Source organism: Echiichthys vipera (genome assembly GCF_963691815.1).
Source record: "Echiichthys vipera genome assembly, chromosome: 13".
NCBI classification, from domain to species: Eukaryota; Metazoa; Chordata; class Actinopteri; order Perciformes; family Trachinidae; genus Echiichthys; species Echiichthys vipera.
In genome coordinates this window covers 19,463,418-19,479,158 of record NC_139838.1, presented here as the reverse complement: position 1 = coordinate 19,479,158, position 15,741 = coordinate 19,463,418, and the positions used below count along the sequence as shown (strand labels likewise).

The 15,741-nt window shown below is 37.7% G+C and overlaps 3 protein-coding genes across 3 annotated transcripts in view; 1 reads left to right on the top strand and 2 right to left on the bottom strand.

The window, feature by feature from the left end:
• slc45a4a (solute carrier family 45 member 4a) overlaps positions 1-15,741 on the bottom strand; it is a 188,241-nt gene that overhangs the window by 119,068 nt on the left and 53,432 nt on the right. The window lies entirely within an intron of this gene.
• cfap20 (cilia and flagella associated protein 20) lies at positions 2,403-5,390 on the bottom strand. The gene is made up of 6 exons (XM_083926177.1): positions 5,244-5,390; positions 3,647-3,726; positions 3,427-3,538; positions 3,095-3,283; positions 2,765-2,878; positions 2,403-2,582 (listed from the first exon to the last, which is right to left on the bottom strand). The coding sequence occupies exons 1-6, from the start codon at positions 5,325-5,327 to the stop codon at positions 2,577-2,579; spliced, it is 585 nt and encodes a 194-aa protein (XP_083782303.1). The 5' UTR covers positions 5,328-5,390; the 3' UTR covers positions 2,403-2,576.
• Positions 11,047-12,918, top strand: LOC310955377 (G-protein coupled receptor 20; the record flags this gene model as incomplete). Its single annotated transcript, XM_083925195.1, has 4 exons — positions 11,047-11,232; positions 11,558-11,814; positions 11,926-12,058; positions 12,331-12,918. 4 exons carry the CDS (start codon positions 11,047-11,049, stop codon positions 12,916-12,918), a joined length of 1,164 nt encoding a protein of 387 aa, XP_083781321.1.

Genomic DNA, 15,741 nt, shown 5'->3' with positions numbered 1-15,741 from the left:
TTTTTTGTATCTAAAGGCAATAAAGAGAGGGTGACGCCAGATTAAGAGTTTATTTCTACAAGCTAAGGCCTAAAAACTTGGAATGTGTTTTAAACACATTGCAGTGCAGTTGTTGAGTATTACAGACATTTATAATAAAATGTGTTAAACAAAAATGGTTAAAGGCCGGAAACTGAAGGCAGAGAAGCTAAAAAGTGAAGGAGAAAAGGACGTTGTTGTGACTTTATTTGTGCAATCATGAACCTACAGTCAGCCTCTTCTCTCAAATCCAAACATCAATGCAAGAGTGTCACACTATAAGACACAGGTGTTTTATTTGTCTTGGCTTTAGTGTCTTTTTGTGTTGCATTTGATTTATCAGATGGTTTATTTTATACTTTATATAAATGTATTTGTTGATGCGACTGTCTGCAGTTATGTTGTGCCAAATTATAATTTATATTTTATTTTAAATGATTCAATGCTGTAGTCGATTTACTGATTTGAACCAATGAATGTTTTTTTTGCACTTTAAAGAGATGCATGCTGTTGACTAAAGCAATATACTACGAATGTATTCTTTATATCAATCGTGTAAGGAAACTATGTTTTGTTCAAATAATTTGTATGTTTTGTGATTTGCTTGTATAAGGTTTGGCAGAATTTCAGTTAGTTTCAATGTAAAACAGCAGCTGCAGTAAACAGCTTCTTCACGCCACAAGTTTTTTCAGTATTTAGATTCTAAAGATTTTATTTCTCGGTTTGACCTTATTAAAAGATTATTATTGATTATTATTATTGCCATATATTATATTGCCATATAATAGTTAATGCAGGAAGATGTTCCTTATATTTTACTTTCTTACTTTTTAATCTGTGTCCCAAATACATACTGACAGATGACTGATCATGTTAAATCGGAGCCTTTTCCTTTTCTTTTTTATTAAGATTTGTCCTCTTTCCTTGTTGATCACATTTCAGGGAAAACACTGTTGTTAAATTCTTAGGCTAGATGTCAAAAATACTGTGTTGGAATTCCTTATTGAAATGTATACGTGCCTGCTGTAAAAAAAAGATTCATAAACTCAAGGAAAAATATATATAACAATTGTTTTACGTAAAAAGACAAAAGTCCATAACCTTATTCTATGTAGCCAAAAGATTCTCAATGCATTTATGCCTGGTGTTATAAAGTATTTGGGAACTGAAGACTTACTGCGCACAGCTTAAATCAACGTCCAAACGAAACCTAACCATTATAGAATCTATCAATTCTGAAGCAGTAATTTCTGTTTTCAAGAAAATAATATTTTATTTTAGTGTCATGCATAAACGGCACCACGTTATTGGTATTTAACTGCACAAATGGCAGCTTTAATAACTGTTAATCTGACCAATATTTATCAACAAATGTGACCAGTTTAGAATCTGTGAACTTTATAAACTGCAGCCGTGAGTGCATGACATTTGTACCATGTAGATTTTTTCATAGAGAGTGAATATCTGAGGATTATTCCTGAAGCAGCACATGAAGCAACAATGTTTGGCAACATTTTGACAACTCTTGTATCTCAATGCCAATAGTTGCTGTCTAAGCAGAATATGTTCCAGTGCACTCTTTTTACTCTGGTGGAAAAACACTAAAAAGTAAAATCACAGTGAAATAGTGTGAACGGAAATTCAGAACAAATTCTTATTGTTTTATTTAGTGAAAAATACATTAACAAGATTGAGCTGTTGACTTTTAATGCTGCTTGCTTTGTGTTTTTGTGGGATTTCCTCTGAGTTTAGCATCAAAATTGTCATTGACTCAGCTTTGGACGTAATCAAAATTCATCCGAGAAATATGTTGCATCTCCTGCTTAATTTGTTTTGTGCTCTTTTATCCACCTGCCCTTCCTGCTTCCAGATTATTGCTGCACTATGTCTACTCTTGCAGTATGAATTGAAAATGCTGAAGATGCAGCTTTAAGTTGAACTGTCTTTCAAGAGTTAATTTTGTTCTTTGGATTGCTGTGTGATGCAACATGTAGTAAATAAATGTATTAGTGATCTGTCCATACTGTATACAGAAATCCAAAGTGAAACAAAGATTATATGTTTTGGGAATGCAAATCATTTTAACTTGAAATTATTTGTGTCATTTGATAAAGATTATTTATATTTGATGAATGGACTTGTCTATTTTTATTTGTGTTTTTAAAAACAAGATCTGGGCCTTCCTTCTATTAGCAGTATCCTCAATGTCCTGGTTATTTGTCAGCACATTTAACATTGTTGCTGTAGAATGTTGTTTTCTTAACTATTGTGGCTATTGCAAGGAAAAAGTATTAATCAATGTACTAGCCAATATTAAGTTGTAATACTAGAGATACTATCATATTTAAACCACTACAGTGTGCAGTGAAAAATGTGAGGACTGATGAGTCCATAAAAAACTTTATTGTGCAGAGAGCAACACAAGACGGCAAAACTCAAAACTCATAGTTTCAAAATGACAATATTACAAGATTTAAAGTTCATCATAAGTCTACACAAAGATAAATGTTAAATCTATACTCCACATCAGGTCTGGGGTAACAGTGCAGGGTGACAATCTATTGCTGTAAGAAACAAACACATAAAAGGACAAGTGTTAGACAAATGTCTAAAATCCACATATCCACTTTCTAAACTAGTTATGTGACCACAGTTGTCATCAGAGAGATATCGGAGATAAAATATTACCATATGTAACAAGGACATAATTATGTGGTTATATGTAGTGTGTGTGTGTGTGTTTCACCTTGGCTTTCTGGTTCTGGACAGGCAGATAGAGTTTAAACTCTGCCGGGAGCTCGTCTTCAGAGTACAGTCTGTCTGAGAAATACACTCTCCTTATTCGACAGTTAGCATGGATCTGAGAAGAAAACAGGTCAGACATTAGTAACAGGAGGACACAGTCATAGACATTCACTGTAAGTCACAAAAACACAAAATAATCTTTTAAATATAAAAACGTCATGGCAAAAGACTAAAAAGGAAAATTGCTTTCTGAAGAATCAAATCCCTCAGTTACATTACTGCAAGAAGCACCTGCAGGCAGCTGGTCCCTCGTCCGTCTCAGTGCACTAACCTGTACACGCAGTGTCTCGATGTAATTGGTCCCATAGGCCCTCCTGGTGAAGTCTGACAGGTTGAACTGAATCTGGTTCCAGCCGTCATCCAGCCTCATAGGCATGGTGCAGATAAACGGCTTCACTCGTGTCGTGCTTTGATAGTTACTCGCCCGAAACCGCCGGCGAACGTTTTTATCATCTAACACCTGTAAGTTGTAAAAGATTAGGAAAAAGCATAAGTGACTGAGCATGAATGAAGCCTATAAATGATGCAAATATGCATGAGCACGCATTTGTTTATTTCTGCCACCATTCACGGAAGTGGTCTGTATCTGCAGGAATGCCCTACCTGGACTTCAAAGGTGAAATACTTCTTGAGGTTTTTGATGATCATGACGAGAAAAGGAAGCTTGATGCCCAGTGTCTTCTTCGGATCTGCAGGACATGTTATATACGTGGTACTGCAGGGAGTAGAAGAAATAACAAAGACAAGGGTGATGAATGGGGGCGACTAAAGCTTGAATGAGTTGACCTGATCTGAGGATTCCGTTAAACAGACACAAACTCACCTGACGTTTGTCCCCTCAACCTCCAACACCAGCGAGTGGATGTCATTGTCTGTGATTCTCTTGATGTGACCGTTCCTAACCTGGGAACACAGAAATATTGTTTTTCTAAAGGTTAATATGGAAAGATCAAGCTGTATCTCCATTGGTAAGAGAGCGCCTTCAACATCATTCAAGCTCAGAGATATTTATTTATTTATTTATTTATTTATAACCTTTATTTAAACTCAGGAACATACTGAGGAGCAACTTCATTTGCAATATAGCCAGATAAAATCACAAAACATTTGAAAAATACATAAGCAAATCTGAAATATCAGAAAATTAAAGTAACACAGAATAATGAAAAGAGAGAAATCAAGTTAAAAACAGGAGCAATCAGACGGAAAATAAGTTATGGATTTAAATTATCCTAATGATAAGGTTGTGGTAAGTTTCAGGTGGTTTTGCAGAGTGCTCCAGGTTGCAGGTGCACAGTGAGAAAAGCAAGAGCTTAATAATTTGGTGTTAACAGAGGGAACCTGCAATGTGAGCGTCCTTTGAGCGTGTATGATGGAGATTTGCATTAAAAGATACTAAAGAATTGATATAGGATGATAAGAAACTAGCGAGAGCTTTAAAACAAATAAAATCCAGTGCCTATAACGCCTGTTAGAAAGCTTGGGCCATTCAATTTTCCTCATTTTGAATACAAGTTACAGTGATGAGTCTTGTAGTTGTCGCCTGTAATACATCTCAGGGCTGAATGATATATTAGTGTATTGCAGCTTTATCTTTATTAGTGTATATGTCACACAAAATATGACAAGAAATTGCAGTACAGACATGACAAAGATTATGTTTGAGTTAATTTAGAAACAGCTTCACTGTTAGTCATTAAGTTAGTTTTCCAACCTGAGAGTTTGTTTATTTTACAACTGATAAATCTTGGTCTTGAAAACACACATTTGAAGGCCCCTTATCACAATAATGTTACAAATGACTATCATTTAATCATATTTATTATTATCTTTCAAATATTAGCATTGGTATTGGCCTCTAAAATCCTGTTCAGATGCTGATATCAGGATGATAAAGTCAATTAATATTAGCATATATTGTCAAAGTGTTGAAAGTTAGCTAACCTCAAACAACTAATTCTGTTTCTCTTCTTAACTGTTGCTTGGTAACAGCACCTTTCAGCCCAGCCTGCATCCTGCTATAGTTAAATGAGAGCTGGGGGCTTTATGGATAGAAAGTAGTGTTTGAATTAACAACATCAAGTTAATACATATTTTCATATTTTATCAGCACCACAAGACCCCCCACATTACATTCAGATCACTACTGATACCTTTAAACACGACTGTAACCTGTGTTTAGTTTCAAAAATTGATAACAGGAAACATGAACTGGGAAGAAATTTGAAAACGCAATAAAGAACTGTCGTAATATCTAAAGCAGGACGTCTATTAACTTTACCTTTATTCTGAGGGTTTTGATATTATCAAGCGTTAAGCCCAAGACACATAACATTGACTCTAACGTTACTTAGCTTTAGCACGACGAGCTAACGGAAGCTACATTAGGTTCATAGCATTCTTTCTGTGTCGCTGCTCACCTTTTTATCCCATATCTGAAGGGGTTTGCTGCCGATGCTGTATAAAATAGACAAGAATCCGCTTTGAAACGTGTTTTTAAACATCTCTGCGCTTGGTCCACACAGTCGTTTTGCACATGTGTTTAACGTTAGGTCAACTAACTAAACTGTTGCTGACGGACGTTTGTTTACAGATTTGGTTTCCGTTCCCAACGTTACCGGTTCCGTGCGGTACAAAATAACCCGTTCCGTTGCCAGAAATTAAAACCTTTCGGTTAATAAAAAATCAGACTTATCGTGTATTGTAATATTCCCGACACGTCTCTCATTGGGACGCGTAAATATAAGGAAGAGTAGCGGTCACCTCTTCATTATTTTGGTGTTGCTAGGGAACAGAGGCTCTTTACGTTGTTTACGTCGGTTCTTAAATGGTGACGCATCTCGGTCGCCTTGGCAACAAAAAGCCTGATCTACGCATTCTGTTTTGTATCAATGGTCTGCTGTATTAAGCATGTTTAAACTACATTTATATTAAGTTACTGATAATACAAGTGTTGCATATAAATAAATAAATTGATAAATATTTCAAATGAGGCCCACAAATTATTAAAAAATGTTAAATAATCAAGCTGATGTTTATCTAATTTTCAAAACATCCTAGAAGTTGTTTCAGATGTTGTTTGTGAAATACTTTAACAAACATTTTGGTAACACTTTAACAATACAATACTCACATATAGTCTGATTAGTGGAGAATGAGCAGACGTGTTTTAAGCTTCATGGCTTTCAAAAACAACTCAAACTCAATAAAAAACAATCCAGCTAATGTGGTCGCATATCAATAAATGTATGGAAACTCTGAATAAATATAGCCTTTTTAAATAAAGTCTTTTATTGACTTAACAAAAAACCTTGAAGCTATATCAGCTTTATTTTTATTAGTAATTAAGATGATTTATTTAAAAAAAAAATGACACTGTTTAAAGGTCTGCTCCATTTGTGCAGTTCTATGAATGCATCATCATTATCAGTATGGTCCTATTTCAGCAATTAATACTGCATAAAGTTAATAAAGTTGTGGATACACAGATTTGTGCACTAGCATTTTAATCTCTATTTTGGATCCTACCTGTAGCATAATGCATTCTGATAGCTTCTTTTCATTTGACCCTCCCTTGTTGGTAAAGGCCTGAAACTTTCAAACTTTATTAATAACAAAAACATCCTGTTAAGCAAAAATAATCAAGCTATGTTACTTAAGTAATTATCTTAGACTCTAAAGCTCCTCCAGACCAGACCTACTTAACTGATTTGTTTATATTAGATTGCGTGCCCCTTTAATTAAAAAATAGAATGACAGTCACAGTGTCTAGAAATAGACTTCCTACACACAGATGTATTTCAGCACTCCTGTCACCCACTAAATCCCACCAAAGTGTCAAGTGGGACATCCTTCCTCTCTGTCCCTAGCACTTTAAATAAGCCGTGCCGGGACAGATCTGACAATGTTTCAAATATTTGAACAAGCCAAGAAACATTCAATCAAACATTAGCCAGACCCTTTGCAAGATGACATCACATCACAGTCAGTTTGACATTTTGACATATACTGTACACAGCTGCACACACATGCTCCTGGATGTACACACACACACACAGACACACACACACACAGACACACACACACACACACACACACACACACACACACACACACACACACACACACACACACACACACACACACACACACACATTCTGAAGGGGTGGCTATTTCTCTAGTTGTTTATGTCACTGTTCTTTATGAGGTGCTACTTCACTCAAAATAGTACATCTCTGTTACAATAATTGTAAAATACCTTCTCTCCATCTCTCTCTTTCTTTCTCTCCCTTTTCCTAGAAGTGTGCGTACATTTAAGTTAACTGGTTCACTGGCTGGCAGCTGTGTAAAAACACCTCTCTTCTCTAATTGACTCAGGTATTTACACAGAGAGAAACAGAGGTGGAGAAGAACGTGTATTGTTTTCCTTCAGACCCTCTCAGCACGGGACCACCCCAGAGGCAGCTTTAAGTAAACTTTATATAGAAAACCTACTTGAGTGACGTTGTTCATTCCGCTCTCTCCTTTAATTTGTTTCACAGAGACAAGATGGTGTTTCTGGGTTTTAATTTTTTTTACATTTTCTTGTCTTTTTTGTCCACAAGTCACTTGCCAGTCTGGCTGCACTAGTTAGCATGCTGGGATCTTTGAACCAATCACAATCTTCCTATGTTTCACTAACGGTGCCCTTGCAATATAGACAGAGGAGATAGTAGAAGTGGAGGAAAACACCGGCTGAAATAAATAGCCAATGGTAGGCTTATCCCAGCAGTCTTGATCCGGTGAAGTTTTTTTGTTAGTTTTTCTGCCATCCATCCATCCTTCCATCCATCCATCCATCCTTTGTCCCTTTGTTGCCGGTTTGTTGCCCAAATAAACTTTGCATCTAATGTATCTATCTTGTCTGTGAGTCCCGTTTTGGGGTTTTTACTGAGCCAACACTTATGGTTGCCTTCCATTTTCTTCCTCCTCTAACATCCCTCCTAATAATCAAAAAGAGAAAGGGGAAGAAAGGGGGACTGGGATAAAGCAGGGATACAGATGGAGAGAAGATAAAAGGGAGTGATCAAGAAGGGAGCAAAGATGGAGAGAAATTTATAGATTCATAAAAAAAGGAAGCTGAGAACCAGAGAGTTTGTGGAAGATTAAGATAAAAGGAAACTAGGAGAGGAAGACTTGTCTCTACTGTAATCTGTTCGAATGTGTGTTTTTCTGTTGGACGAGAGGGTGACATGAGAAAGAGATGATGAGGAGGAGGTCCTCACAGAGTGGGTCACATCCCAACTCTCGACTCACTCTTCTGTCGACGAACCAACTGTAAGATTAGTAGAGGACACGTGAAGAAAGAAGCAGAAACAACTCTGTGACTTTATCATACGGATATAAACATCAAAACTTTAAGAAGCTGTGGGTGGATCTACTGGACGAGGGCTTTTCACTCTTTCTTTGAATGCACAAGGTATGTTTCAGAAACATATTTTATAATCTCTTTAGTGATTGTTTGAGATAAGTCTTTTCTTATTCTTTTCAGACAGGAAAATATCATTAAATGCTGCATTTTTGCTAATTTTTCCACAAGAGACTGGATGCCTTGAACTCAAGGGTTGAATTTGTTAAGGAAGCATTTATTTCACCCAATTACTGTATACTTTGCTTCTCTCATCTGTTACATGCAACTCGTTAATTTTTTTGATGGGATATTTTGTGAAATCAAGAGCTTTCGTTCTTTAAATAATACATAAAGTGACGTTACTGTTCTGTCTAAAACTGCTGAGATTTGCTGATTTAAGGTTTAGGTTAAAGCAAGCTTTGGAGATTTGATAGTTGACTTTGAATGATCCAATCTTAGCACTTAAATGTGCCGGGTAACATTAATCTGCACACATTTTTATTGATATGACATGTACAAGAAATGGCCTAGTCATGAGCCAGATATGCAGCCATTTCTCTGTCTTTTAATCCAGGCCCTCAGCCATGTTTTATCCAACTGTCTATATGATGATGATGAAGAGTGGAAAGTCCTTCCTCGGCAGGACGTGTTAACAGATAGGAGCTCATCCGTCTCTGGTATTTGTAAGGAACGAAGTTTTTGGGTTCTGTCAAATACTTTTAACAGAGAAATCCATTTGGTGATCTGTCTCGCTCTTGGTAAAGAAAAAATTTAAGAAGTCACGAAAAAAGAGTTCACTCAGGTGTGAAGCTGCTAAAATTTCATTCAAATCCACTTAATGTTTTTTTCCTGATATAAAGTCCTTCATTTCTTTTTTAAATATCTACAAATTATATTTAAGTACTCATTTCAATATAGTAGTTTATGACGGGTAGTTTATGGTAGTTGATGACGAGAAAGCTATTCATAATCATCATTTAAAACACAGCCACAGACAGGAAAAGCTATGTCTTATGTGAAGTGGAACTCCGAAACTTATATATAAAAATGACTGTGTACTGCATTTTTGGTAAATTCTACTAGTCTCTTTTTCTCTCTCTCACATACTTTACATTAGAGCTGAACACACGGCTGCAGTGTAACAAGGACAGAAGGCCAAGATGACTTTTATGTTTATTCATTATGTGCTCAGTTTAACTAATGTACTTTTGGTAACAATGATATGTTAACTTATGCCCTTTCTAAGCACTAACGCCTAACCAGTGACAGGGTTTGCAAATTAGCTTGGCTAAAATACCTTTTTGCAACATATTTGTATCATGTTATCGTCACCTGTTACAATGTTGTTTTGCATTGTCACTGACACATAAAAGAATAAATAAAACAAATCAATATATCATCAAACTACTGTATAAGTATCAATATTCATTCTTGGCCTTGGAAATTGTCCTTTCACAAAACAATCATACCACTATTTCTAAGCTCACGTCAACAGATCTATCTCAATTACAACTAAGCAAACTTCTGGTGAAGGAAGTCCAGAAAAAACTGAAACTACAGTACTACTTATCTGGGTCTTACATCTTGAAAGTTACAGAACAAATTTTCCAAGACATTGCAACATTACGGCCTTTATTATAAGCTTCCCACATGCAAGTCTTATTTTCCATCCTTTTATCTCTCTTCACATCCTCTAAGCCAAAGCAGCGCTATTTTTAGCTTAATGTATGGTTACATTTACCTTAAAACTCTTGAAAGTGAACAGCATCTACACGTCGAAGATTAAAGCCTCCCTTTCCTTAAACAGGATGTGTCACATTCGTCAAATTTATGCGACTATTTATCAGCACACACTGACACGGTTCATATTAATACTATACTATGTGTTTAAAGTAACACACAAGGTCACGTACTTAACTTTGTTGAGAGTGACACATCTTTCAGGGCGCATATGAAGATGGATTCAGTCATGTCTAAAGTATAAGAGGACAGTGTTTATAAGACGAGGATTTCTAAAGTCTTTCTCTCTGGATTAACTTCTGCTGATGTTGACCACTTTTCATCCCTTGGGGTCATTACTCTTTCTTTTAGTTTTAAGTATGTGTGTGTCTGCTCACCAAGCTGGAATATGTCGAGTCGCTTTAAGCCAATTGCAGCACATTGTATCACTTTAGACTTGAGCTGTTTAAGTCTATTTATAATATAATATTTACGGCTGACTCCAGGGTTTAAGGTTGAGGCATCTGTCTGCTGCAAACATTATGAGGGCTCCTGTCATTAGTTTAAACTCCTTTTAGGAGATGGTAAAAAGAAGACAGCAACAGCCCAAGTTTGCAAACAATCCTAACATGCTTTTAGCCTTTAATGTACAAATAAATGAGTCCAGGAGGATTATCAGGTTTATATTTTCACCATAACTACGACACAAACCCTGCAAAAGTAATTTCAGTGCTATAATGACCTATTATTAATAATGGCTAGTGATAACATCAAAGGAATTTTACTCAGTGAACGTGACACAAAATTGTCTGCATAGATTGTCCTTTATGCAGATGATGTATTACTATTCTTAAAGCATCATCACTACATTGTTTCTCAGTGGAAATAATAGCAGCTTTCTCTCAGAATAAATCAGGATTTGAGAGTTTTGCACACATGGTTCTCTCTACTTATATCAGCAATACATGGAGCTCAGTAGCCCCAAAGCATATTATGACTTGCATGCATGAAGCCTTAAAGTTCAGCATGTTAAGCATATCTTCTTCATCTTGTCTTTTCTTCACTTCTCCTGCCACTCAGACGACAACTTGTCATTCACTCCTCCTTTTTAACCAATGGAGAGCCTTCTCACCAACATCAGCTCAACCTCCACCACTGAGCCCCTCCTGCCCTCCTTGACCCCTGACCCGACTAACTGCAGCACCTGGGACCAGCGATGGGGGGCACCATACCTGCATAGGTTAGCTCACCTGGATGTGCAGCTGTACCAAGACTTCTACGCTGTGTGGGTCTCTCTTATGGTAAGACTGTACCAGTTAGTAGGAGAAGGAATCCGGTTAGTCCAAATATCCACCCAAATAAGAAGCCTAGATGTAATGATTATTCTCACTGTTAAAGACATAATGTAATATAAAACATATTATTTAAAATGTTTATGGAAATATATTTGATCAAGTATGTAATTCCTAGAGAAAAATGGACTCAAATACTAGGAATTATTTAAAAAAAAGTATAATATGACTTCATAATGGTTTGAAGTGCAGCCTAGACTGTGAGACTCACTATTCAACCAAAGTGAAACATCCATTATAACTTTTTAAAGGACTCCATTCCTCCCTGCTGCAGGTGTGTAACTGTCTGATGCTGGTGGTCGGTGTGGTCCTCAACAGTCTGGCTCTCTATGTCTTTTGCGGGGCCTCCACCCACTCCTCAGCCTCTGTGGTTTACACCATAAACCTGGCTGTAGCAGACCTGCTGGTGGCACTGTCGCTGCCCGCTCGCATCGCTCTGTACCACAGTGGAGGGAGCTGTGTGGCCTGTTCCTACGTTCACACCTTCAGCTACTTTGTCAACATGTACTGTAGTATACTGTTTTTGACCAGGTGGGCCACTCCTTCATTCAACATTTAACACAAATGAACACTTGAGCACATGAATGTTGATGTTTTACCTCTACCTTTCTTTGTGACTCCCCTCCACTCCTCCTCCATCAGTATCTGTATAGATCGGTACCTCGCTGTCGTCCATGCGTCCAGTACTCTCCATCGATGCAGGACCACAGGAACGGCCAAGTGTGTCAGCGCCACGGTTTGGTTCGTTGCAGTTGTTGTCACCTACTCTTTCCAGGTGAAGACACATGCATTACAACATGCATTACAATTATAACACAAACCGATAAATACATAGATAGATCTTCAAACTGTGGATAAAAAACAGGGCAAAGGTTTCCTTGTTTTTTCCAAGGAAAAACCTTTTCAAGGGAATTTGGTATTGACCCTTAACTTCCAGTATAACAGTATAAGACATATGAGTAGATTTCAGACATTAAATGGGTCACCCTCTGTTTGTAAAGCTCTGAACTTGATCAGACTTCTTGATGTCTCTTCTGCTCTCTACAGACCACGGCGTTGGGGTTCAGCTCCTCCTGCGTGCTCCTCCCTGCCCTCTTCTACCTCACCATCCTGGAGTTCCTGCTCCCCCTGTTGGCCGTGGTGGGCTTCACTCTGCGGGTCGCCTGTTTTCTCTCCTCCAGCCACGGCCTGATGCCCCAGCAGAGCAGGGCGAGGAGGGCACGTGCAGTCAGACTGCTGGTCACCGTCCTGGTGGTCGTCACCATATGCTTCACGCCGTTCCACGTCAGACAGGTGCTGGTTTACTTCCGGGTCAAAGTCGGAGGGGAGGGGCTAGGACAGGGGGCAGGGCACATACTTGCCTATCACATCACAGTAACCCTGAGCAGCCTGAACAGCTGCCTGGATCCAGTGGTTTACTGCTTTGTGACGGACAGCTTCAAGAGAGTATGGAGGACGAGGAGGAGGGGAGCGAGGGAGGGGGACGGGGAGGCAGGGCAGACAAGTGGGGGAGAAGGGGAGAGAAACTCAGTGAATAAATGCCCGGGTACGGCATTGGCGATAGCTCACAGCGTTGCCACAATCACCCTCACAAGCAGTCCCCTCTCTGCTGCCAACATGGAGCAGTCCATTTAAAGAGGGGACCCCCTGACACCTGTGAGTGGAATAGACAAGAGAGAAAGACTCAGATGAACAATAGGAACCACTTCCTCATCCTGTTATCGCCATGTCCCCATGACCTTGCTTGGATGTTGTCCAGAGAACGAATACTGGACCACCAAGGGATGATTTTGCTGTGAAACGGATGAGCGTGTACTATTGGAGAGACCACAAGACAACATATAAAAATGTTGAGACAGGATTTAAAATATTGAAATATCTTGAACTACAGTACAATATGCTTACTAATGTGGAGTGGATTATAATGAATCTATGGAGAATGTACAGAGTTGATATTTTGTACTGGGAACACATTATTATGTACACCTGTAAAATTAAATGTAATCCAGAACAACAGCTAAGCCATAAATTCAACCTTTACATAGATAATAATGTTCAGTTTTGACCGACACTATCGGACGTATTTATTCAACTAAATGTGTAATATTGGCGTTTGCACTTAGCAGCAATTTTGAACTGAACTACATTATATTGAAATGTGTTTCTAATGTTTTGCCATTTACAAATATGGTGGAAGTAAAACTTAAAAAATTTAAAAAAATAAAAAAGGGACCTATTCACTATAATTAAAGGCGCATCATGTAACCATAAAACTGCATGTTACACTCCCGTCTTTCCTGTCTGTAGCTTCACTGTAACTGTCTAATAAAGACTAACACCAACATGCAAAAGTGGGATTTAGTTTCAACGAAGGGTATTATAGTTCACTAACACTAAATGAAAAGGCATTTTAGTTAACTGAAATAAAAACTAACTGGAAAGATACTGTGTGTGTACAAAACGATCTAAAATAAAAATATACAGGGCGTGTGACAGTCTACATGACTGTCTGAGTCAATTGCCTTCACAGTGTTGCATTTGTATTGTAATGCAAACTTCTTACATTTTGTCCCCGACAAATGCCCCTCATGGTAAAATAAAAATGACTCAAACTAATACTGAAATCGATGCAACCCAAACTAAAAAAAACAAAAAAACAATAACAATTGAAAAAAGCTTTCTGGAAACTAACTGAAACTAAACTAAACATTTCAAATGAAAGAAAACTATAGTAACTCCTGTTTCAATCATGCATGTGACTAAATTCTTCCCTTTTAAATGGAAACACCCAATTGTGTGCCGTCTTTCCATTTCTGTCTCCAGTGTTGCTTTGTGAAGCTAAAGCTAAGGTTAAAGAAAACAACAGGACAGATTCCTGAGTCAACACATTAAATAAGCTCCTCTCCAGAAATATAAACACTTGTAACAGTTAGTCTCCCAAGTACACAGTAGGGTTCTCTTTGTTTATCATTTTACAAGTGTCTAAATGGAGGGGCGTCATCAGCCTCACGCAGAAAACTCCCATCTCTAAAACACTGACTTTAAAGGGAATTATGAAAAACAAACGCACTCATTGAGTTTCAACAAATGTTCCATATTATCTTTCTGATCATTGAGAGGACATGATGTGACTCACAAAACATCTAGGAGAGATGAGGTCATGTGTTTAATGTGTGAGTTGTTTTAAAAAGGTTAATGGAACTGTGTTATTTTATCATTTTTCCATTTATGTAAATTTACGTACGCACTGAAGTCAAAGCCAGCACATTACCCACACACACTTTAGTACTCACTGTACGTTTGTATTAAAGGGATGACTATTTGAATTTTACAGATTTCATTTCTTCACTTTCTTCATTGCTTGTTCCCGGTGCTTATGTTTTCACCGTTTTCTCTTTTTACCTATTTGGGGATTTGTTAAATGAAAAATAAAATCATATTTATAGGTTAAAAGTAGATGCGTAGCTTTAACACCTTTCTCAACCATATCTATTAGCAATTCATTTGAATTGTGGGACAATATTTTCTCACTTTTGCATTCAGTGTCACTCTGTAAACAGCCAAACATTACACCAAATAATATTGTGTGAGTAAATCCTCAGCTTGAACCAGACCTGCAGAGCTTGTCTGAGTTGTTTCCTCCAGAGGACAGTGTTTCACCACAGAGTACCAGAGGCCGTGATAACAAACCAAATATACTGTATACTGTAGCTGATTAGCTGACAATTTGATTATTTGACTGTTCAGGTGCATGTGGCTACTGCTCATACACAGCTAAATATGAGCACTGTTACAATGTGTGTATTGTTTTTATATCTTTTCTAGGACAAAATCCCAAAAGCAAACATATTTCATCCCAAGATAAAATAGAAAACTTTGACTATTGATATTGTCTTCGCACAAAACCTCAAAAAACGACATTTTCAGCCAAATTTTATCCTAACTGTTGCCCAACATGGACCTAAACTCACTCTTAAAATGTTTTTATGGATTACATATTAGAGATGAGCTGTTCAGTTTCACAGATATATTAAATAAAGTGCCAGTCATGGCAGGAATATGAGTCATTAAATTGAGTGGTGTTTCCCTTTAATCCCTCCAGAGGGGCAGCAGCAGGTCACTTACCATCAGCTGCTGCTGTGGTCACATGATGAGTCTTAAAAACACACACACACACAGTTTCAGGTTCCTTCTCTGGTTTCTGTGTGGAAAGTGAGGACTGTGACCCTGAGTGTGAGCGAGAGAAATCTGATTCTGCAGGAACAAAGTCAGTTTTTCAGATCTTCCTCTCCTCTCTCAGCGGTCTGACCACACAGCATCATGGGAAACCAGACGGCTGCTTTGAAGCTTTGAAAATGCTGAGCTAAGATGTTTTTCTTCCCCTGAAAAAAAAATGTCCTGAAACTGCAGACCAGCAGGGTACTTCACCAGCAGTCACATGGTTGATATGTTACACTC